Source organism: Ascaphus truei, chromosome 4 (genome assembly GCF_040206685.1).
Source record: "Ascaphus truei isolate aAscTru1 chromosome 4, aAscTru1.hap1, whole genome shotgun sequence".
Classification (NCBI taxonomy): domain Eukaryota; kingdom Metazoa; phylum Chordata; class Amphibia; order Anura; family Ascaphidae; genus Ascaphus; species Ascaphus truei.
This window is the reverse complement of record NC_134486.1, coordinates 11,412,241-11,437,609: the sequence shown is the minus strand read 5'-3', so window position 1 is coordinate 11,437,609 and position 25,369 is coordinate 11,412,241. Positions and strand designations below refer to the sequence as shown.

Sequence of the window (25,369 nt, the reverse complement as noted above, 5' to 3'; positions counted from 1 at the left end):
CCGGGCACACACATGTCCAGTATTACAGCACCTCTCATTTTTTACTGGACAGAGTATCCAAATACAGGACAGTCCAGTTCAATACCGGACACCTGGCAAAAATAGCCACAACAGCGCGTGACGTCACGGCGCTCGAGCACAAGCGTGCGCTCAACCAGTCTGGACACGGCGATAGAACCTTTCTTAAAACCCACCTCTTTTTTTTTTTTTTTTTTTTTCCAATGTTTTTATTAGGCATTTTTAGAAAATACAACATTTCTAACATATATCGTAGCCTTATATTTTCCAAAACATATTTTTTAAGGGGGGAAAAAGAAAGGCAACCTAAGTTGTCCAGGAAAGAGAGGGGGAGCCTTCATAGAGAGAAGGTAAGAGGGAGGGTGATGGGGTAGATGAAGGGGTGTGAGGGAGGGGAGGGGGAGGGGGCTGGGGAGGGTTGTTGTCGACCCACTTGGCTGTTAGGGTGTTTCCGGTGAGATTCGTGTGAGTTTTTTCTTATGGAGGGGGAGTTGGTCTCCCTCTCACCTGGGATGGTCGGGGCGCTCTGGTAAAGTGGAACCAGGGTTCCCAGATATCCTCAAAGGCCGGGGTTTTTTGTCTGATGTTGGCTGTGAGCCTTTCCATAGTCATTACATCCCCAATCCTTTTCTTTATCGTGTTGAGCGCCGGCGTAGTCGTTTTCCTCCAGGAGGCCGCAATACAGCATCTCGCCGCAGTGAGAATGAAGGATATTAATTTCCTGGTGGGCCGAATTATATTCGGCATGGGTGCAGCCAACAGGAAGGTCAGTGGTTCAATAGGAAGTTCTAGGTCGGTGACCTCTTTTATAAGAATTTGGACCTTGGCCCAGTATTTCACAATTTCTGGACAGGTCCACCAGATGTGGGCCATGTCCCCTCTATTACCACAGCCTCTCCAACATTGGTCTGATGCCAGAGGGTAGATCTGGTTTAATCGTGCTGGGGTAAGATACCAGCCAAACATAATTTTGTAGATGTTTTCCTTAATTGTGGTGCAAAGGGAAGTTTCTGAGGCTGCCTGCCAGATTTCCTCCCATGTCTCTCTTTCTATGTTAACGTTTAGATCAGCTGACCATCGTAACATATAGTCGTGCTGTGTCGGGGACGTTGAGCGCATTAGGATATTGTATATGTCCGAGATAAGTCCCTTCTGGTAAGACTGGTCCTCACATAGATGTTCAAACGTAGTGAGAGCGGGGTATTCTGGATGAGGGCACGTAGCTCTAACAAAATTTCTAATTTGTAGATATTTAAAGGTGTCCAATTCTGTAATTTTAAATTTGTTCCTCAGTTCTTGGTAGGTCAGGAGCTTCCCTAGGCTCAGTACGTCGGCAATCGCCTCTATACCCCGTGTGTGAAAGTGGGTGAACAGCTTAGATCTGCATCCTGGAGGGAATTTAGGGTTATTAACGAGGGGAGTGAGTTGTGAGTTTGTGGATGAGAGATTAAATTTAAGTTTGCATCTGGACCAGGTGTCCCACGTGAATCGTGAGGCCTGTAGTTTAAGATTGTGTAAGTGGCCCTCTCCTCTGTTCAGGCTCCAGAGGGAGGCTTGCAGAGAAGGCAATTTGGCACACCGAGTTTCCATTCCCACCCAGCAACATCGGGTCGGGTCTGAGTTCCACATTACTACCTGCCTGAGCTGAGCGGCTAGATAGTATTTGTATAGGTCAGGCACCCCCATCCCTCCTCTGGATCTCGTGGTCATCAGGACTGATCTGGCGACCCTGGGCCGCTTACCCTGCCAAATGAAGTGGAGTAGTCTATTCTGTATATATTTTAGATCGGCGGCCGGGACCTGGATTGGGAGCGTCTGGAATAGGTACAACATTCTTGGGAGTATATTCATTTTGGTAGAGATCATCCTCCCAATCCATGAGATCTGATAACCTTCCCACCGATCTAGATCCCTTTTGATCTGCTCCCATAGTTTCGGGTAGTTATCCCTATATAGGTCCCGATAGTGCCTAGATACATTAATTCCCAGATACTTAATGCATGAGGGGCACCATCGGTAGCTGAAATTTAGCTTAAGGAGTTTGACTGTGGGGTCGGGAAGACTAAGATTTAGGGCCTCAGATTTGTCGCTGTTTATTTTATACCCTGATACCTTTCCAAACTCCGTCTGTTCCATCTGGAGGTTGGGGAGGGAAGTTAGGGGTCTGGTCAAGGTCAGGATAATATCGTCAGCGAATAGGGAAATTTTGTATTGTTCAGTGGCCATGGGTATACCCTGGATGTTTGGGTTTTGTCTTATTTTGGCCGCCAGTGGTTCAATCGTGAGAGCGAAAAGGAGAGGGGAGAGGGGGCAACCCTGTCGGGTGCCATTTCTAATGTGAATTTGTTCCGCTCCTCCACCCGATAGTCTAACTGAGGCGGATGGAGTTTGGTAGAGCGCCTGGACACCCTTAAGAAAGGAGTCCCTGAATCCGAATTTTTTTAATGTTTGGTCTAGGAACAGCCAGTCAATTCTGTCAAATGCCTTCTCTGCGTCTAAGCTTAGTAACATAGCTTGTGAATCTGTAAGGTGGGCATGGTCAACTAAGTTAATGATTTTACGGGTATTGTCTGAGGCCTGGCGGCCCAAGACAAACCCGACCTGGTCCATGTGTACTAGTCTCGGGAGAATTGGATTAAGTCTGTTCGCCAGTATTTTACTGTATAGTTTTAGATCATTGTTCAACAGCGAGATTGGTCTATAGCTACCGCATTGTGTGGGGTCCTTCCCTTCTTTGAGGATTATGGCCAAATTGGCGGACGACATTGAAGATGGGATAGGACATCCTTCTAGAAATGAGTTGAACAATTGTAAAAGGTGGGTGGACAGAATGGGGAGAAACTTCTTATAGTAGGCATTCGTGAAACCATCAGGGCCCGGTGCTTTAGAAATTTTGGAGGCCTTAACGGCCCATTCTAGTTCTTCCGCCGTTATTGTGGCGTTCAGGAGAAGGATTTCCTCCTCTGTTAATGAGGGGAGGTCGCAATCAGCTAGATAGTCAATGGTAGATGATAGCTCCTTCGGGTCTGGGCTAGCAGAGTGAGCCCTTAGGTTATATAGTTTAGAATAAAATTTAGTAAATTCCTCTGCAATTTTTTTTTCATTATGTAAGAGCTCCCCAGCACTATTCCGAATCGCCGTTATTTGCGATCTTTTGTGTATGCCTCTTAGTTTGCTAGCAAGAAGTCTGTCGGCCTTGTTCCCTTTATCATAATACCTCTGATCCGTCCATTTAAGAGCTTTTTCGACATTGTCCATTTGGATTATTCTTAAGTCGCTTCTGGCAGAAGTCAACTGTTTATAAATTTTCCGGGAGGGGTTATTTTTGTGCTGTTGTTCTAAGCGTATTATTTTGTCTGTTAGCTCTTTGGTTTGTTTAAGTTTAGTTTTTTTCCGATGGGAGGCAATCGAGATGAAATGTCCTCTGATTGTCGCCTTATGGGCTTCCCACAGGCTCGCTGGAGAGGCAACAGTGCCTATATTTATCCGGAAATATTCCTTAAGGGATTTTTTGAGCTCCCGTACTGTCTCCGAGTGATTCAGTAGGGAGTCGTTCAGTCTCCAGGAATACGAGGTTGTTTTCACGAATGGAATGGATAGGGTCAGGGTGATAGGAGCATGATCTGACCACGTGATGGGGCCGATGTCAGTATCTAGGGCGGCTTCTAGAATGTTCTTGGTAGCAAGAAAGTAGTCTATACGGGAATATGTCTGGTGAGGGGCCGAGTAAAAGGTATAATCCCTTTGCCCCTGGTGTTGTGTTCTCCAAATGTCTAAAAGTGAAAAGTCCCCCATTATGTCCTTGAATTTTTTCCCCAGTCTTTGTGACTGGGTGGAGTGTTGTCGTCCTGGGAGGCTCGATTTGTCTTCTATTGGGTTAAGAGCCATGTTTAGATCCCCCGCGATAAGTAGCGAGGATAGGTACTGTGGGTCAATTTCTTCCAGAACTTTTTTTAAGAATTCTGTCTGGTTCTCGTTTGGGGCATATAGGTTAATAAGGGCGATTGCCGAGCCTGAAAGTGAGCCGTATACCACAATAAATCTACCCTCTGGATCGGCCTGGATTTTTGTTAGATTAAATGGGGTGCCCTGACGAATCAGAATGGCAACCCCTCTTCGTTTGCTACTAAACGATGAGAAGTAACTCGACGGATACGCTTGCTGAAATGTTTTAGGCGGCTCCTTAGATGTGAAGTGAGTCTCCTGGAGGAAAACCACATCGCCCCCCGACTTCTTTAGTTCCTGGAGGGCTAGGCGTCTCTTCTTATTGTTATGCAAGCCCTTAACATTTAGGGAAACAATTTTTAGCGCTTTTTGTTGAGACATTTTGTCTTAAGTTTTCGTTGGGCCAAGGGTGGGGTCCCCTCTGGTTTGGGGGGGGGGAGGCTTGAGAGGGAGTCTTAGTGACTGGGGTTGCCTGCTCTGTCGGGGAATCTGCGTGTGTGTTGTCGTTGAAGAGGAGCTTAGAGACAAGCAGCCTAAATGGGGGGGAGAGGGGGGGGAGGGAGGAAAGGTTGGGGGGGGAGAGGGGGAGGGTTGGGTGAAGAACCGCTGGGACAGTAACAGCGGGTAGGAGAAGAAGAGAAGAAGGTCGACCCTTATGGGGTCTTAAAGATTGAAAACCGGTCTAATCTAAGGACCGGCTGGAGTGGTATAAGACCCTTGGGGGCGGGTCCGGTAACGGCCTCCAGCAGAGGCGGGCTGGGCAGAGACCCGTAACAGTCTTCGGTTACACCCGAGCATACTTTCTCTAGGGTGCCCGAGTTGAAGAAGCTTCTAGGGAACCTGCTGCCGGCAGGTCTGGGCTATGCTCCCATCGCCCCCTTTTCCTTCATGTGGGGAAGGCTGAGAGGGGATAGCATCTCTTGGTTGCCTGTGTATTGAAATGCGGGTGAGATTGGGGGGGGGGGGAGTGGGTTGGGGCAGGTGGGAATGGGGGAGTGAGTTGCGTGCAGGAGGATGGGTGCCTAAAGATAAAGGGGGACGAGAGGGGGGGGGGGAGGGAGAGCCACAAGGGGGAAGGAAAGATAGAATGAGAAGGGGGGGAGGGGGGGAGGGGAGGGGGGGAAGAGAGAGGGGGGGTAGAGGTGAGATGGTGAAGGGGAGGAGGGGTGGGGGTGGGTGGGGAGGAGGGGTGGGGTGGGTGGGGAGGAGGGGTGGGGGTGGGTGGGGAGGAGGGGTGGGGGTGTGTGGGGTGGAGGGGTGGGGGTGGGTGGGGAGGAGAGAGGGGGAGGGTGGGGGAGGGGGGGTGAGGCGGGGGTGGAGAGGGGGGTGGAGGATGGGGGGGGTGGAGGACGGGGGGGGAGAGAGGGGGGGTGGGTGGAAGGGGGGGGTGGAAGGGGGGGGTGGGTGGAGGAGGGGGGGGGGTGGGTGGAGGGGGGGGGAAAGGGGGAGGAGAAGACATATCTCTGCATAAACAACAATTTGTCTCAGCCTGTAAATGAAGCAAGAGTGATAACATGTGATCCGTACCGAGCGATAACAGTAGCGGTCGCAACAGCAACAACAAAGCCCTTTCATGGGGCACTGGATCAAAATCAAGGTGGGGAAACTTCTATAACGCTAATGTTAAGTATAAAGAGCAAGGGGGGGGAGGGGTCCTGGGAGCTTGAGGGTAGGGGTCAGTGGCTAAACCTGCTCATTCGTCTAGTGGGGGCTAACACAACTGTAGGGTAGTGAAGGGGAAACCCTGCTGAATTTAGGGGTGGTGGGGAGAGACTCAGAGGGGAATATATATGGGTTTCACAGTTTTACAGACCCTGTCCCTGGAGGCAAGACCACGGGAGGGCGCGTTTGGGGCTGTGTAGTCTTGTGCCGGCGGCTCTCCTCCAGGGAGGGTGTCTGTCGAGGATAAAAGAATGCCCAGGTAGGGCCCATTGGCCGAGGGGGGGGGGGGAAGCGCCAGACAGCCCCGAGCTGGGAGTATCATGTGGCGTCAGCTGGATGTCACTCAGGGGCCCCGGCGTTCCGGTCCAGGCACCGCCGCCAGGTCCAGACGAGGCCTCCGTCGGCGCGGGTCGCGCATGATGCTGACGTCACCCCCGGCGCGTCCGTTGGCCTCGCGACGCTCCGCGGATGGGACTGGCTGCCGGGTTCCGGCGGGATCTCCATCTGCGCCGGATGTGAGTCGCGCAGTCAGCTGACGTCGGCTGTGGCGCGCCGTCAGACCTCGTGGAGCTCCGCAGACGGGGACGTCTCTCTCAGGCGCCATTTTGTGGAGGGAGATGTGCAGCTCAGCCAGGGAAGCCACGAGGACCGGCATGCTCGCTTCGGACGCCATTTTGGGAGAGCCTTGGAGCAGGCGGTAGTGTTTACCCCGACGGACACCGGGGGCAGCTGTGGGGATCCGAAGTCGGCTGTGCGGCGTCTGCCCTCCGATTGCCCATGGTAGGATTTCTGGAACTGAGGATGAAGAGGGGCCCCCCCGCGGCTCCGGCCCGGAGGTCTTCTGCCTGGGCTAGTGAGATCGCGTCCGACGCCATTTTGGAGGAGTTGCGGGGCTGACGATGGCGTGGGCCCGGGCGGGAGATTGATTTGCTGGTGAGTCTTTTCTTATCTGTCCCGGGATTGCCTTTGCTCGGCTATCCGCTCCGTTGCTCTCACAGGCTGATCCTCTTTGTCATGGTCCCGGTTACCAGCTGGGTGGGCAGGTTGGAGGGAGTCCACGGGAAGGCCCAGGGCTTTTGCTAAGTGCACCATATCTTCAGGGTGCCGGATGGTGAGAAATTTGCCCTTGTGGGGAATAATCAATTTAAAAGGAAACCCCCATCTGTAGTTTATTTCTTTCTCACGAAGGAGTAATGTTAGGGGACGTAGTGCTTTGCGTCGGTCCACTGTGAGCTTGGAAAGGTCGTTATAGACCTGAAGCGGGTCGCTTCGGAACGCGATCGTGTCCCTCCCTCTGCTAGCTCCTATTAGTTTATCTTTGGTGGAGTAACTGTGGAGTCGCACGATCACGTCCCGCCGGCGGTTGGGGTCCTCGGAGCGCGGGCCCAGGGCTCTGTGCGCCCTGTCCATTTCCAAATCCCGGGAGTCAAGGTCTGGGCATAGGGAGAGGAAGAAGTCCTTCAGGTATGCTCGCAGATGTGTGGGTAGCACTGCCTCAGGGATGCCGCGGATCCGCAGGTTCTGGCGGCGATCCCTGTTTTCCTGGTCCTCCAATCCGTCTCTTAGTGTATTTATTTCTTGGCCCAGGCGTATGATCTCATCATCGGCCTCTGACTGGTGGTGTAAAGCCTCGTCCAGTCTGGTCTCCAGTGTGGTAGTGCGTTCCTGCAGCCCCTGGATATCCTGCCTAATTTCTGCCACTGCGTCTTTTATATTGGCCTGTAATGACCGTTGGAGCATGGCAAGGAGTTCCTCTAGGTATGTCTTTGTGATCCCCCCGTCCGGGGAAGAGGGGGTCTCTGTAGGGCTCGCTGAGTCTGAGAGGCCTTGTTTGCCTCGTGGGCCTGAAGCCTGGGGGCCATCTTGCCTTCTATTCCCTGTCTCACCAGGCTGTTTTGCAGGAGAGAAGAACTTCCCCACTCCCTGAGTCGGGGGATTTTTCCCCTTATTAGCCATCCCTCTGGTTTTAGAGGGTCGTCAGGGGCTTTTTTCGGGGGTTTTGCCCGGGGTAAAAGGGTTTAAATCAGCAGTTATTCAGGAGGGTCTCTGGAGCTCAGCTTTTACCCGACTGTCCTGGATGACGTCATAGACACGCCCCCTAAAACCCACCTCTTTAATGATGCGTATAGGTAGCTCCGTTGGCTGATCTTATATATCTCACATGCACTGACCTTGATCCCTGCAGATGCACTTACCAGAACACCCTCCTACTGTCTCTGTCAGGTCAAACAGCTTCAGCAGGAGGAAATAGCCTCTTAAATAATGTATCGGCTGCAAAGTGCTGGCCTGGCCTCACTGTGCTGTAAGGGCCCCTCTGGCAGTGAAGGGTTCAATCTATACTATCCACAGAATAATCTATATGTGCCCGTATAATCTATACACAAAGGAAACGCCGCTCACATTCTATAACCGCTTACCTAAGAGCCATGCAAATATTAATTCCGTGCCGGCCATGGACATGACTGGGTTATCCAGGTGAATATCCCCCTGCTACGGTTCTCTCAGGCCCATGCAGCCATGCGTGGCAGTAGCAGAGGCTCTGTTGCTAGGCCGGTGTGGGCCTTGTGTTGCCATGACTACCTTTCCCCGCATCACTAACTGCACCCGTGGGGGGAAAAGACAGAGGAGGGGGAGGACGGGGGAAGCTTTTATCTGCGCCTTTTAAGCTGGGTGATATCATTAGTGACCCTAACCCAGCGCATCATTAATCCTGACATCATCCCTCTGTTACAGGAATGGACTTAGATTAAGGATAAGCCGATGCAGTAATTTTTCCTGGAGAGAGACAGACGGAGGTGGGAGGGGGTGCGTAGTGTCAATGACAAATGAGAGTGCCTGGTGTACGGTGTATATGAAAGGATAAGTCGGCAATCAGGAGAGATTCCCACCTCTGCTACAGCTGCATTCGTGGCAATGACAATGGGGCCGGATTTACAGTTTAGATCCGAGGTGACCAACTCCAGTCCTCAAGAGCTACCAACAGGTCAGGTTTTCGAGATATCCCAACTTCAGCACAGGTGGCTCAATCAGTGGCTCAGTCGAAGACTGTTGGTGGCTGTTGGAGCTGGAGTGGGCTACCCCTGGTTTAGACATAGTGGCAAAAAAAAGCCTTGTCGTAAAGAAGAAAACGCAGCGCCAACGCCAATTCAGAAAGTAGAACCACCAATTCAGAGTTTGGGGCAACAGAGTCACAAAGAGTTAAAATATTAATGTAAAGTCTTCCATTGGCTATACAAACTAGAGAGACAGGGTGCAAATCCTCCCGGGGTAACGTGCGGAGATAAACACAGAGAAAATACAAATAGTGCAATAAAGTTTAACAATGATGTCTTCTTGAGGAAACATACAGTTAATGCGCTCACGAGGGTCGCAGGATTACCAGCGGTAATGGCAATGACCTATCTCCTGTGGGTCTGGGTAGATGCAGAAACTTCCGTATTCACCTCAGGAATAAGAGAGGAAAATACATAGTGCAAATGGGATTTCGGAGATCAGCTGGCTGCGGGAGCAGTTTTGCTTGTCTGCTGAGGTGTGGATCTTCTCCCGCTGCAGCAACTCTCCAGAAATCCGGCCGGTCTGCACAAACACAGAAATGGGACTGCAGAGCATCAGCTGGGCTTGCCCCCCTCCAATGTGTCACCTCTACTGCCGCCCTACGCGTTTCACTACTCCTGGTAACTTCCTCAGGGGGTCCTGTGGTTTGAGGATCCAGTTTCTTTTAAAACCCGGCAATTTTCATGCGCCCGTGATGTCACAGGCGCGGCTGAGGGCATCCTCACATGCTGATTGGAGGAACACTCTGATCACATGATCTTACTGCATAGCATTGTAGCTAGAATTAATCTAATTGTTGCCAAACAGAAGGCAACAGTAACTACTGCAGCTGATGCAAGTCTAGCCACATTATAAACAGCATAATGGCGAAATGCACAAGATTAAAGGGCCTTAGAGATAATAGTAAATATTTGGGTAGGGAAAAACACTACAAAAACTTAGCAAACTAAAATAAAAGGGAAAAAAAGGGGGAAAAGGACATAAGTTAATGCACTAAATGAACATAAGAGAGTTAAATGTTACAGAGAGGGGTTCACCATTCATTCATTCATTCATTGACCAATACGTCAATTCATGATTAAAATATTAAACATGAAAAAAAAAACTGTATTTTATATTTTATTTAGAATATAAAAGAATAAAAATTGTAAAAGCTTATTATTAAAAAAAAAAAATATATATATATATATAAATATATATATATATGAATATAGTGTATTAAAAAAGGGGTTAATCTCTTATGAAAGAACTGAGATCTATAGTATGTCTATATTAAGACGGTTGGGATCCAATGTTTTAAGTTTTCTACAGTAGATCCAGACGGTTTCTCTCTGGGATAGAACTTTTGTCCGGTCTCCACCTCTTGTACTCATTTTAATATGATCTATATTCATATATAATAGACCATTTGGGTCGGATCCATGCTTGAACATCCTTCCCATGTTTACTTATTTGGCAAATCCCTATATACCTTTCCTTTCTAAAAAAAGATGTCCAACCTTTTTTTTAATTTTTTTTAAAGATATTAATTGCATCTGCCATCACAGTCTCCATGGGTAATGAATCCCACACTGTAACTGCCCTTACTGTAAAGAACCCTTTCCTTTGTTGCTGGTGAAATCTCCTTTCCTCCAACCTTAAGGGATGGCCCCGAGTCCTTTGTACTGCCCGTGGGATGAATAGTTCATTTGAAAGCTCCTTGTATTGTCCCTGAATATATTTGTATATTGTTAACATATCCTCTCTTAGACGCCTCTTTTCTAATGTAAATAAATCTAATTTAGCAAGCCTCTCCTCATAAGTTAGAATGTCCATCCCCTTTATTGATTTGGTGGCTCTTCTCTGCACTCTCTCTAGTTCCATAAAGTATTTTCTAAGGATTGGTGCCCAAAACTGTACTCCATATTCAAGGTGTGGTCTTACTAATGCTTTGTAAAGGGGCATAATTATGTTTACTTCCCTTTCAGCCATTGCCCGTTTAATGTAAGATAAGATCTCGTTTCCCTTTGCAATTGTTACAAAAATAAATATAACCTCTGCTGCAAGCATTGGAAGTCCCAAAAATAATTTCACTGTTAACTCAGCAGAAATACTTTGCAATGTTAGTGCAATCTCGATACCTTCCCAGTGCGGTCCCAGTGCGGTCCCAGTGCGGTCTCAGTGCGGTCCGAGAAGAGCTCTACCATCTGTTTAGTACCATTCTGATTGGTTCTTTCACCTGCCAGGGCATAGATTGATATATGCAGTGTACATGTAAGATGGAGAGGGTCTGCAATTCCTCTGTGAGAGCTGTAAAAAATAACCCCGGGGACCTGCTTTGGCGGTGAGCCGGATTATGGGGGGTGGTCAGTTGGTAATAACAATGAGTGTTGCTGCTGCTGCCCCACTTAGCTGGGTCGTCGTCGTCCTGAGGAGACTCCGGTTTGACGTGTCACTGTCACACTAGACTCTGGTCCTATTCCTTCCCCACAACAAACAAAGGAGATTAAGTGAAGAACCTCACCTAGTGCAGCCTCCCAGGACACCATCACTGTCCCTATGGCTTCAGTCTCTATTAAGTGTACTGTGTGTGTGACACTCTGTGACCTGCCATCTTCATTACTTGTCTGTCTCTATTGTCATGCGTGACCTATATAACCTGTGTGCAGACTCAGTGAATGGGTGTCTCTTTCTAAATATTTACTCACTTTCTGCCCTTTGTACGCTCTCGCCCTCTATTGTACCAGCTCTATGTGTCTCCTGCTCGGTCTATACAAGCAAATCTATGTATCCAAATATATGTTATTATCTTTCCTCTGTCTCTATACTAATCCCTATCTCAGACATAAGATCCTTATTATAATTACCTACATGCCTCTCTACTTAACACATTAACCAACTATCTACCCATTCATTTATTCTACTTAACTACTATAATCTGGTCTTATTTATAACCTTTTGTCTCTTTCTGTCTTTCAGTCTTACTTTCTATCTAACTTTTATACTTTAATCCTCATTTTACTTCCTTTACCTCCTTCTCCAACCTGTCGTGTCTGAACTCTTCATTTTTAGAAGAGGTTTTAATGAGCATAACTCCTACTTTCTCCCCTTTTCTGCTCATTAACTATTTGTGGTTTCGCAATATGGTTATGACGAAAACGAACACATTTGTATTATATCTGGGTGGATCACTTGCATAGTTTCCAGACGGACCTTTACCCGCGTCACTTAGCTCTGAGCGAGTTGCCTCCTTTTGCAGTATTTTTGCGGTGCAATTCGCTTACGTTTCTTGCGCGCTATTTTATGCATATTGTCTTTTCCACTTATTTCTACACTATGTAATATATATATATGGGGTGGTCATGCACTTACTCTCTGCGTGTCCACCGCTGTGCTAACGTCAGCAGGAACGGCGCAATCACATGACCTACAGTGAGAAGCTATCGTGGGTATCTGCTGTGTTTTAGTGAATATTTAGGGTATATACTGTACGCTGTGTATACACATTCTGTTTTACCCTCACCGTCACAAAGGCTGCATTGTCCAGCCGGAACGTTGGCATCTTTTGGCAAAATACATTTCCTGACGTAAAGTCCGTGGTGCCCGGCTCCTCTCCTATTTATGCATTTTGGACTCTTCATTTTCTCTTAACTGTCTCTGTCTATCTTCTTGTCTTTAAATCTGCCTTTAACAATCTATCATTTCCCAGGGCAACCCAGGCTTGGTTAGAATGGTCATGTGACCACCGGCCCGGATACATGAACCTCCCTGTATGGGGCGCTGCACATGGTTCAATGTATGTATGTGTGTATGTGTGTGTGTATGTGTGTATGTGTGTATGTATGTGTGTGTGTGTGTATGTATGTATGTGTGTGTGTATGTGTGTATGTGTGTATGTATGTGTGTATGTGTGTGTATGTATGTATGTATGTATGTGTGTGTGTATGTATGTGTGTATGTGTGTATGTATGATGTATGTGTGTATGTGTGTATGTATGTATGTGTGTATGTGTGTATGTGTATGTGTGTGTGTGTATGTATGTATGTATGTGTGTATGTATGTATGTATGTATGTATGTATGTATGTATGTATGTATGTATCAGTATAGTCATTCTATAATGCTCTTGTGTCTAGCATGGCCCAGTAGTAGCTTTCACATCCTGTTTTTTCCCTGTGGGCTCTCATGCCTCAATCTGACAATAATTATTACATCTTCTAGTTTCTATGGGTAGATTATGTTCGCTCTCTGGAGCCGTGAACACGATCTGAATGAAAGAGGAAGACCCTCCACTTCCATTAGTGAGCGCATCGCGCCCCTTCATCAATACCCAAGTGGCCTCGTCATTTCAACTATGGATGCCTCATGGTGCCAGAAGGGTTAATTACAGTATTACTCAACATGGGGGTTGCAACCCCTCCCCCCCCAACCCCCATGGGGTTTCCCTACAACTTACAAGGGTTGCTCAGAGTAACATGAGCGACACAGACAATGGGAGATGGCGTCAAAGACAAAAGAGGAGTCAGAAGCAGTGACAGAAAAAATGGCAGTATTCCTGAATCAATAACAATGAATATATTCCACTTTCTGGGCAGACCCAGCCCCCAAATCTTGGAAATCTTTCTTGCGCACCAAATGTGACTCAAAGCGCGTCACAGTTATAGTATATAGCTGTCACGGTAGACCAGGTCTTTTAGCACATTTATATTTTTGGGATCAGTCAATAGGCAAAACAAAGCAGTGAAATAAAATGGTTTATTCGGATAAAACTTCGGAAATACAACAAAACACAAAATACAGAAATATACACACCTACTGGGGTCTGGGTTTTGAGACGCAGGGCTCCCGCTTGCAAGGGCTTACCCTGATCGGAACCTTGTTTCGGATGTCCTGGACTGGGATTCAGCAGAAAATCCTGATCGGGACCTAGTCCTGATTGTATAGGAACAGATTTCGGCAAGACATCCTGACCGTGTCCACTTGAACGTTGCTGACTGCAAACAGGATATTGACCCGCAGGGCAGAGGTAGGGAGTAATACACCAACCTTGGCCTGGGATCAGAGGCCTGGGTTGCAAGGGTAATCAGGTACGTTCAAGGGTCGAGGCAGACGGCAGGCAAAGGGTAGTGAGGTCCGGTTTCGAGGTTGAGGCAGGCGGCAGGCAAAGGGTAATCAGGTCAGGTTCCGAGGTCGAGGCAGGCCGCAGGCAAAGGGTAGTCAGGTCCAGTTCCCAGGTCGAGGCAGGAAAGTGGTAGTCAGATTCTGTTCCACGGTCAAGCCAGGCAGCAGGCAAAACAATGGCAAGAGGGAGCTCAGACAGGACAATGTAACCAGTACTTTGCACGAGCAAAGACTAGTAGCAACTGCCTGTCTTTTAAAGGCCAGAGGCAGCTGCTGGCAATGACAACCAAAGAGAGGCTGATTTCCTACCAGGGGAGTAAGGGCAGAATTTGCCAGGAAGCAATACGGCCGTGGTGGCTTCGGACCAGATGATATCACTTCCTGTCAGCATTCATCCTGAATGTTCAGATAGATCCCTTATACAACTACATTGATTTGGAGAACTTGGCCGCAAAAGACGGGACTTAGTCTCTGCGAGGTAGACTTTCCTAGCTTCCAAACGAAGCCGGTTGCTCTTCTATTTGTAACAGAGGAACTTTAAAAAGCCCGCCCTAGCTTCAGCGACTGAAATCACAACATGGCATGGTTCTCTGATTGGGGCTTCTCCTTACATACCTTCCGCTGTTCTATGTTCAGCATGGAGGTAGGAGGAGCGACCAATCAGAGCGTGGAAATTCCTCCCCACCAGCCAATAGGAATAGGGGCTCGTCCTTTGGCTGACGTCAGAGGAGGGGGCGTGCCAAGCCGGCTCGGTATGCCCTGTGGGCGGGACATATGAATTGTCAAATGGGAAACGCGCTGACATTCTGCCGCTTCCCTCAGTCAATCCATTGCCTCCTACTGGGCAGGCTCCACTGAGTCTGGCAGACCAGATGGTCCTCCCCACAGGGGGTCTCTGTTCTCCGGACTCAGTACTCCGCCCTGCCCCAGCCACTTAGCACCCCGACACCTCTCAACATCCTGGCTCCTCTTTGAACTACGGACTCTATACAAACATGCTGGCGTCGATGCTGGTGCCCTAGCTGACTGTGTAGAGTCTTATAGCAAATGTCTAAAACATTATAACATACACTTTAATAAAGTATACACTTTGGGGAACCTTAAATTTATAAGGGAAATAGTTTTGGGATATTTGGGCTCGTAATCCAGTTGTCTGGGGGACACTGGGTTGCCTCGGTGTAATTCACCCCACGTACCAGCAAATCATGCCTGCTTACCGGGGAGAATTAAAGGACTACCGGTAACTTCAGCCCCCGGACCTCCTACAACCAAAATCATTGCATTTCTACCAAAATATCCCCCCAAAAACTGACACACAAGAAACCTCACAGTTGTAGGGCCAAGGGAACATGAAAATGGAAAAAGCCGGGGTCACTTTATTTTCCACATGTGTTATCCCTGGTCCCCTGGCTTATGTAGCTACCAGGGACCCCATGTTTTCAGGGGTAACCAGAGGGCTTAACCTTTATTAGATAGCCTGGTTACCCCCTCCCGTCACAATAGCGCGCGGTGCGCAGCACATAGGAATGTTACAGACACAGTCTCTGCCCAGGTGAGCTTACAATCTATGATGTCGGCGCCTAAGGCACAGGGAGATAAAGTGACTTGCCCAAGGTCACAAGGAGCCGGGAATTGAACCAGGTTCCCTTGATTCTAACTCTGTGTCATTGTTTGCAGAATCAGTGTCCTAACTCCCTGAGCCGCTCCTTACATTTGGGGGCTGGGCTGAAAATGATTGGGAATCACTGGGATAATATCCCTTTCCTGGCTGCAAAGAAAAGGAAATGACATTAAAACGCCGACGTTTCTCGGCAGCGCCGGGCAAAGAGCATCGTGCTATTTATATCTTGTGAAATGACGCCCACCCCCCCTCACGGGAATATTTGGCTTTTAGATTCCTCTTTGCTTCCGCTGACTTCCCGAAATGTCACTATTTTAATTGAGCGATCAAGTGATAATTGTTTGGAGAAAAAAAAACCCACAACACACTTTGTGCCGGTGTTGCCGTAACAGACTGTTTCCTGCGGCCCACCGAAGATCTTTCCTTTCACGCTGATCCGTCGGCACTGTACAGAGATGCCTGGGTTTTCCGATCCAACAGATAGCATTTGAATGTAAAAATACTGATAATTAATGGCGAGACTGTGTTTATAATAATTTTGTACGTTACTTCCCGGTATTAACCTTACCGGAGCTGAGTGAATATGGGAAGCATACGCTCTAGGCCAGGGGTGCAGAAACTTTTTTCTTTGCGCCCCCTACCTGCTCTCCCCCCCCCTGCTTGCGTCCCCTTCTCACCGGCATAAGTTGACGTCGCGACATCATGTGACGTCGCGTGGCCATGGCAACACGTTACCATTTTGTCGGCAGAAGCCCCCAGAAAGCAGTAAGAAGCAGTTACAGAGGCCTCGCGCGCATTGTATTTAAATGTTGCGGTGAAGACTGCGGGCCTCTGTAAGCTCCACCCCCCCCCCTGGAAATTTCACGCCCTCCAGTTTGCGCACCGCTTTAAGCTATAATTAGCTCATTTGCATATAACATAGAATAACGGCGTTAGTGATAACATCCCGCTCTGCGCCGGAGTGAATCCGAGTTAACACCTCACTGTTTGCGTTAGTGATTACTACGGTACTATTAATGGATGTTTGCCAAGTTTAACATTCACGTTATAGAGGATAGCGGAGTTTAGTGAATCCAGCCCTAAATGCGTACAGCATTTAATGGATTGCTGCACGACACAGAAGCAGATGAAGACATATCAGTTCTACAGCTCAGCGTGTTCATTTCCATGGGGAGAGGAAGGGCTAACCTTGTTATCCCTGAACACGACCAGCAGCTGTAAGTATGCCCAGGCCGGCCGCACATGGAGTAACCGCGCCTGATGACTGACACTATTGTCTCCTGCCCCCTGAGAATACAGATCAGTGTCATGGATAGAGAGACGCGTGATCACATTGGCCGAGTGCCTGAGACCCCTCGTTTGCTGACGCGTCACTGGGAACAGGCACTCTCATAGTTACGGGACATGCAGTGTCTGGTGGTAACCGCATTGCCTTTGAAGTGGGAGAACTCAGTTGAAATCCCAGTGGCAGCTCCTTGTGACATTGTGCACGTCACTTTGGGCCTTATTCTGTATCCTTCTAAGCAGCCATGCTGGTGATTTTCGTGCCAAAAATCCCCATAGGCTTCATTGGGGATTTTGGGCAGGGAACGCCCCCAAATGGCCACTTCACACTAATTAGATTGTAAGATCTTTGGGGCAGGAACTCCTTTTCCTAATGTTACTTTTATGTCTGAAGAGCTTATTCCCAGAGAGCTCCTGACTTCTGGAAGTGTCAGCTTTTGTACCCTGGTGGAAGGGCTTGTAACCCTGCCCCATAACAGGGCAGGTCCGATACTCTCAGGCATCACATCATGGCATGTGACCGAGCCAGTATCCTCCCCAGGGATGACACTCTCTGGTTTTTAGGCCCACCCCTGGATACAGCAAGTGTATCCAGGCTACAACAACAAGATTGGCCTCCATGAGGGAGCTTAGCCCCCACATTGCCTGTGTCTAACAGGACTTATACTGTTAGGGCCAAAGAAAAGATGATAGCAAGAGGACTAGGCTACACACTCCTTTTGGTGAAAAACTTCTCACTACCTCGCTGAGGAATACAATATATATACCATCGATATACTGTACCAAAACCAAGAAATTGAACATAACAGTACATATACATTCATGTAACAACACTGTACATAGTTACCAGTATGGCATAACTGGTATCTCCTTTGCTAGAGAACCCTTGGCCCTACGCAGCTAAACTACTGAACTGGATTAATAATAATGCTCAGGGTCCGGCTTCTTTACTAACCGGACTTCACTATCTGCTCCTCTAATGCAGGGGGGCGCAAACTTTTTTCGCTGCGCCCCCCTGCCGGCTGTCCCCTCACTCCCGCGCCCCCCTCCCAACCCCAACTTACCCGCGCTCCGGCGTAATGACGTCATTTTGACGCCGCGTTGCCATGGCGACACAGGGAGGAAGCCGCCGGAGCCACGGTAAGTTAGGTTTACAGAGGCCCTGCAGCTCCCCCGGCACTTATTTAAGTGCCTTCGGGAAGCGCGCGGGGCCTCTGTAAACCCCGCGCCCCCCGTCGGCAGTGTCGCGCCCCCCCTGGGGGTCACGCCCCACAGTTTGCGCACCGCTGCTCTAATAGATGACAGCGCCTCCTACCTGACTCAGATACATACTCCACCAGATCTACGTGGAAATTGCGACCCACGACCCATACCTTCACCAAGCACTTAGCTCTGTCTTCCCCACAAAGCATCGAACCCTTAGTATTACTGGAAATAAGTGGCTCTGCCTGTGTGAAGCAGGGATATCCATAAAATCTGTCCTGTTGGTGGCCCTTGACGGTTGAGTTTGACTGACACCCCTGCCAGTGTAGAGTCCTGCTATATAAAATACAATAACAATAAGTGTTCTTCCCCAGTGACTGGATGACATCACTGAATCAGAGCGCTGTGACCTCTGTCACACCCCACGGGTCACACGGCCTCAGCCATTATTACCTGGCAGCTTTCCAAGCAGCTGCGTGTAATCCTTCAGCTCAACCTTTCATCTTCACTTACATCTTAGCGGAAAGACTACTGCGTTTCGTGCTCCGGCTTTCCTCTTCCAGTCTGCAGGCGTGGTATACCCATTCAGCGCGGTATACCCATTCAGCGCGATATACCCATTCAGCGCGATATACCCATTCAGCGCGGTATACCCATTCAGCGCGGTATGCCCATTCAGCGCGATATACCCATTCAGCGCGGTATGCCCATTCAGCGCGATATACCCATTCAGCGCGATATACCCATTCAGCGTGGTATACCCATTCAGAGTGGTATACCCATTCAGCGCGATATACCCATTCAGCGCGGTATACCCATTCAGCGTGGTATACCCATTCAGCGTGATATACCCATTCAGCGCGGTATACCCATTCAGCGCGGTATACCCATTCAGCGCGGTATACCCATTCAGCGCGGTATACCCATTCAGCGCGATATACCCATTCAGCGCGATATACCCATTCAGCGTGATATACCCATTCAGCGCGATATACCCATTCAGCGCGGTATACCCATTCAGCGCGGTATACCCATTCAGAGCGGTATACCCATTCAGCGTGGTATACCCATTTAGCGCGGTATACCCATTCAGCGCGGTATACCCATTCAGCGCGGTATACCCATTCAGCGCGATATACCCATTCAGCGCGATATACCCATTCAGCGTGGTATACCCATTCAGAGCGGTATACCCATTCAGCGCGATATACCCATTCAGCGCGATATACCCATTCAGCGTGGTATACCCATTCAGCGCGATATACCCATTCAGCGCGGTATACCCATTCAGCGCGGTATACCCATTCAGCGCGATATACCCATTCAGCGTGATATACCCATTCAGCGCGGTATACCCATTCAGAGCGGTATACCCATTCAGCGCGGTATACCCATTCAGCGTGGTATACCCATTCAGCGCGATATACCCATTCAGTGCGATATACCCATTCAGCGCGATATACCCATTCAGCGCGATATACCCATTCAGCGAGGTATACCCATTCAGCGCGATATACCCATTCAGCGCGATATACCCATTCAGCGCGGTATACCCATTCAGCGCGATATACCCATTCAGCGCGGTATACCCATTCAGAGCGGTATACCCATTCAGCGCGATATACCCATTCAGCGCGATATACCCATTCAGCGCGATATACCCATTCAGCGCGATATACCCATTCAGCGCGATATACCCATTCAGCGCGATATACCCATTCAGCGCGATATACCCATTCAGCGCGATATACCCATTCAGCGCGATATACCCATTCAGCGCGATATACCCATTCAGCGCGATATACCCATTCAGCGCGACATACCCATTCAGTGCGGTATACTCATTCAGCGCGATATTCCCATTCAGCGCGATATTCCCATTCAGAGCGGTATACCCATTCAGCGCGGTATACCCATTCAGCGCGATATACCCATTCAGCGCGACATACCCATTCAGCGCGATATTCCCATTCAGCGCGGTATACCCATTCAGCGCGATATACCCATTCAGCGCGATATACCCATTCAGCGCGATATACCCATTCAGCGCGATATTCCCATTCAGCGCGATATTCCCATTCAGCGCGATATACCCATTTAGCGCGATATTCCCATTCAGCGCGGTATACCCATTCAGCGTGGTATACCCATTCAGCGCGGTATACCCATTCAGCGCGATATACCCATTCAGCGCGGTATACCCATTCAGCGCGATATACCCATTCAGCGCGATATACCCATTCAGCGCGGTATACCCATTCAGCGCGATATACCCATTCAGCGCGATATACCCATTCAGAGCGATATACCCATTAAGCGTGATATACCCATTCAGCGCGATATACCCATTCAGCGCGGTATACCCATTCAGCGCGATATACCCATTCAGCGCGGTATACCCATTCAGCGCGGTATACCCATTCAGCGCGGTATACCCATTCAGCGCGATATACCCATTCAGCGCGAGATATATCCATTCAGCGCGATATACCCATTCAGCGCGATATACCCATTCAGCGCGATATACCCATTCAGCGCGATATACCCATTCAGCGCGATATACCCATTCAGCGCGATATACCCATTCAGCGCGATATAACCATTCAGCGCGGTATACCCATTCAGCGCGATATACCCATTCAGCGCGATATACCCATTCAGCGCGATATACCCATTCAGCGCGATATACCCATTCAGCGCGATATACCCATTCAGCGCGATATACCCATTCAGCGCGATATACCCATTCAGCGCGGTATACCCATTCAGCGCGGTATACCCATTCAGCGCGGTATACCCATTCAGCGCGATATACCCATTCAGCGCGATATACCCATTCAGCGCGATATACCCATTCAGCGCGATATACCCATTCAGCGCGATATACCCATTCAGCGCGATATACCCATTCAGCGCGATATACCCATTCAGCGCGATATACCCATTCAGCGCGACATACCCATTCAGCGCGGTATACTCATTCAGCGCGATATTCCCATTCAGCGCGATATTCCCATTCAGCGCGGTATACCCATTCAGCGCGGTATACCCATTCAGCGCGATATACCCATTCAGCGCGACATACCCATTCAGCGCGATATTCCCATTCAGCGCGGTATACCCATTCAGCGCGATATACCCATTCAGCGCGATATACCCATTCAGCGCGATATTCCCATTCAGCGCGATATACCCATTCAGCGCGATATTCCCATTCAGCGCGGTATACCCATTCAGCGCGATATACCCATTCAGAGCGATATACCCATTAAGCGTGATATACCCATTCAGCGCGATATACCCATTCAGCGCGGTATACCCATTCAGCGCGATATACCCATTCAGCGCGGTATACCCATTCAGCGCGGTATACCCATTCAGCGCGGTATACCCATTCAGCGCGATATACCCATTCAGCGCGATATACCCATTCAGCGCGGTATACCCATTCAGCGCGATATACCCATTCAGCGCGGTATACCCATTCAGCGCGATATACCCATTCAGCGCGGTATACCCATTCAGCGCGGTATACCCATTCAGCTTTGGTTGGGATTTGAATTACCTTAAAGTTCACCCCCTGTACTGACTGACACAACCTTACCTGTTGGCACTTCAGGTGCAGGGTTCCCCATGGTTACATCAGCTGGTTCTGTGTCTCCCAATTTAAAGATCAGTACACATACTGCCCAGTGCAGGAGTGGAAAAAAAGAGAAAAGCGCAAACTCCCACAGTGCAGAACCAAAAACAATCTAGTGGTTCAAAAAGAGGTAATGTGCGCATGCACAACATAGACCTTCAATATAGGCAATGTGGTATAAAAACCGTCACCGATCCCCAGTGCAGCCGGACCCCCGCATGGACACCCGGTTGGGCTGGTGGCGATGGTGTAGGTAGGCGACAGCACAACCGCTGGGGCAGTATAAGCGTCCACTCCAGTAGGAAAAGCCTCCACTTTATACTGCCCCAGCTGTTGTGCCGTCGCCTACCTACACCATCGCCACCAGCCCACCGGGTGTCCATGCGAGGGTCCGGCTATATTGGAGATCGGTGACAGCTGTTATACCACATTGCCTATATTGAATGTTTATGTTGTGCGTGCGCACATTACTGTACCTCTTTCTGAACCACTCATTTATTTTTGATACTAGGACTATGGGAGTTTCCACTTTTCTCTTCTTTTTCCCATTTCTTAGTTCTTGATGTTTGAGCCGCCTTCTCTCCCACATACAAGGGACGTTCCTTGAATCACTTCACAGAACTATCACAGAACCCAGGGGTTCCCAGCACTCGCTGCCGCAAAATGATAACAACACTAGCATAATGCCAATTCCAAAATGTAATAATAGAAGCACAAGATTATTCAAATGGAAACATGTCCTACACGAGCGCAGCAACACAAAGAAAGCGTGATTCCAAGTGTAAAGGTAAGGGGAAAACACGGGGATAGGGAGACAATAGACAAGGGGAAAACCACACAGAGGGAGGTATGGGAAGGGTGAAAGGGGAAAGGGAAAAATAGGGGGTTAACTGGGGGGGGCAACGTTTCGGGGTAAAGACCCCTTAGTCAAGCCCATTCCCTAAGGTCCCACAGACCAAAGGTACTTCCCTAATTCCCTGTGTCCATTTACAGACCCCAATAATAGAAGCACAATAAAGTAAAAGTCCAGAGCAAAAAATATAGACTATAATGTTAATGAATAATATGAGCAAAAAAGTCACCGGATCTCCAGGGAACGAGGAACACCGTGTATACTGCACTTGAGTTCAGTTGATCCAGTATTCCTGTCGTCAAAATCTTCCAACTAATCACAGGATGCAGAGTTACATTGTCATTTCTAGACATCCAGTCACCTGAGAAAACAAATAACTAAACAACGAAGGGTTAATATTCCTGGTGAATGAGCCACAGCAGCGGATCTGATCAGTGTCGGGACATTGGTGAAATAGTCAGTATTTGTCAAGTGTGGCTCACTCCATATGTGGAAAACTTTGGAATTGCTGTGGATATGATAACGCAGATCAATCCTGCAAGAGAGAACTGAACAAATATATATGGATAAATGATAAAGGATGTTATGGCTGAAGACGTAGATCAGTGATTCCCAACAGTGGTTAGTAATGTGTCTCTAAGGGGTTCGCCAAACCAAAGTATGTAAGGGCGGTTCCCAGGCATTATAGGGGGATCCTGAGCCTGTGTGGGAACTGCGCGTGTAGTAAGGTCCCAAACTGCACCGTATAGTGTGGGGTATAGCTGTCACTTACAGCAGGAGCTTCCAATGTCGCTTCCCATAATGCTTTGCATCCATAGCTGCAAGCATTGTGGGGTGTGACTTTGGAAGCTCCCACAGAAATTGAGGTGCAATTTGGGGCCTTATTAAGCGCGTTTCCCCCCCACCCCCCCCTCAAGCGCAGGACACTATGCTGCCTGGGATCAGTCACACAGATTTGTTAACGATAGTTATCGATGAGCAAGTCTCAGTTATTAACCCTTCACTGACAAAGGGCCAGACAATGCATTGCAGGCGAGGTGAAGGAGTTAACAAACCTTCTTATGCTGGTCGCAGTGATTCTTCCCTTGCCCTGCCGACGTATCGTCTTACCCGTGTATCTGTTTGTTCTGGTACGCAATATCACTGTTCCATTTAACACGAGGTGGGGATTTAGATAACGATTGCACCCACGTATTTACCAGGAATGTTTTCACGTAAAACAGTAAACAAATGAAATAAATTCGGGGACCTGATAAGGTCTGAGGTCCCGCAGAGATGGGAGACTGGGCCAGCGGTTCCGATCCGCCGTCAGACTCTCTGCTTCTCTGTAAAAGCAGAATGCGGAATATTTGTAGGGGATGGCTGTCGTTGTCCCAAATATTCCCCTATATATTTCTTTATAGGGATTGCAGCTTTAATAACCCGATGTATGTGTTGTGTTTCCCCTCATTGTGCAGGCGATGGAGAGCAAGCTGCTGATCGGAGGGAAGAATATCATGGACCATACGAACGAGCAGCAGAAAATGCTGGAGCTGAAGAGGCAGGAGATAGCCGAGCAGGTGAGAGCTTACGGAGAGCTTACAATCTAATGGCCCTGGCTTACAGTGCCCATTATTTTATGGCAGACGTGCAGGGGTACGTACATTGCATTGTATGGCTGATGTTGGAAAGCCCACCACTGATCATTTCTTTATTCAGCTACTAGCTGAGAGCCCCGGCGTTGCCCGGGATGTTTGTGGTGTGGGTGTGCATTTGGGTGGGGAGTGGTCACGCGGCCCATGTGCGGTGGTAGTGCTGCTGTGGCTGTACTGATGGTGATTGTATTGGTGTGCTGATTTGGGAGGGTTTGGTGCTGATGTGGGGGTGCGGATGTGGGGTGCCGATGGGGGAGGTGCAAAGGTGGCGATGTGTGGGTGCTGATGGTGTTGATGGGGGCTGGAATGGTGGGGAGCCGAGAAATGCCAGTGTGCTGGGGGGGCATACCGGTGTGCTGATGTGGTGGTGCTGGGGTGTGTGTATGTATACACGTGTGTGTGTGTATACACGTGTGTGTGTGTGTGTGTATACACGTGTGTGTGTGTATACACGTGTGTGTGTGTATACACGTGTGTGTATACACGTGTGTGTGTATACACGTGTGTGTGTGGGAAGGGGGGTGGGGGAGGTGGGAAGGGGGGTGGAGGTGGTGAGAGGTTGGAAGGGGGGAGTGAAGGGAAGGTGAAGGGGGGGTGAAGGTGGGGGTGGAGGGGAGGTGAAGGGGAGGTGAAGGGGGGGGTGGAGGGGAGGTGAAGGGGGGGTGGAGGGGAGGTGAAGGGGGGGGTGGAGGGGAGGTGAGGGGGGGGTGGAGGGGAGGTGAAGGGGGGGTGGAGGGGAGGTGAGGGGGGGGTGGAGGGGAGGTGAGGGGGGGGTGGAGGGGAGGTGAAGGGGAGGTGAAGGGGGGGGGTGGAGGGGAGGTGAAGGGGGGGGTGGAGGGGAGGTGAAGGGGGGAGGTGGAGGGGAGGTGGGGGGGGGGGTGAAGGGAGGTGAAGGGGGGTGAAGGGGAGGTGGGGGGGTGAAGGGGAGGTCGGGGGGGTGAAGGGGAGGTGGGGGGGGGGTGAAGGGGAGGTGAAGGGGAGGTGGGGGGGGTGAAGGGGAGGTCGGGGGGGTGAAGGGGAGGTGGGGGGGGGGTGAAGGGGAGGTGGGGGGGGGGGTGAAGGGGAGGTGGGGGGGGGTGAAGGGGAGGTGGAGGGGAGGTGAAGGGGGGGTGGAGGGGAGGTGAAGGGGGGGTGGAGGGGAGGTGAAGGGGGGGTGAAGGGGGGGTGGAGGGAGGTGGAAGGGAAGGGAAGTGGAGTGAGGGGAGGTGAGATGAAGGGGGGTGAGGGGAGGTGAAGGGGGGTGAGGGGAGGTGAAGGGGGGTGAGGGGAGGTGAAGGGGGGTGAGGGGAGGTGAAGGGGGGTGAGGGGAGGTGAAGGGGGGTGAGGGGAGGTGAAGGGGGGTGTGGGGAGGTGAAA

At 49.7% G+C, this 25,369-nt stretch overlaps 1 protein-coding gene across 2 annotated transcripts in view; it reads left to right on the top strand.

Annotated features, from left to right (window-relative positions):
- Positions 1–25,369, top strand: part of KIF3C (kinesin family member 3C) — a 132,094-nt gene that overhangs the window by 89,479 nt on the left and 17,246 nt on the right. For both annotated transcript variants that reach the window (XM_075595341.1, XM_075595340.1), the window contains one exon: positions 23,837–23,938. In XM_075595341.1, the coding sequence (XP_075451456.1) occupies positions 23,837–23,938 (102 nt within the window). The remainder of the gene's footprint in view (positions 1–23,836; positions 23,939–25,369) is intronic.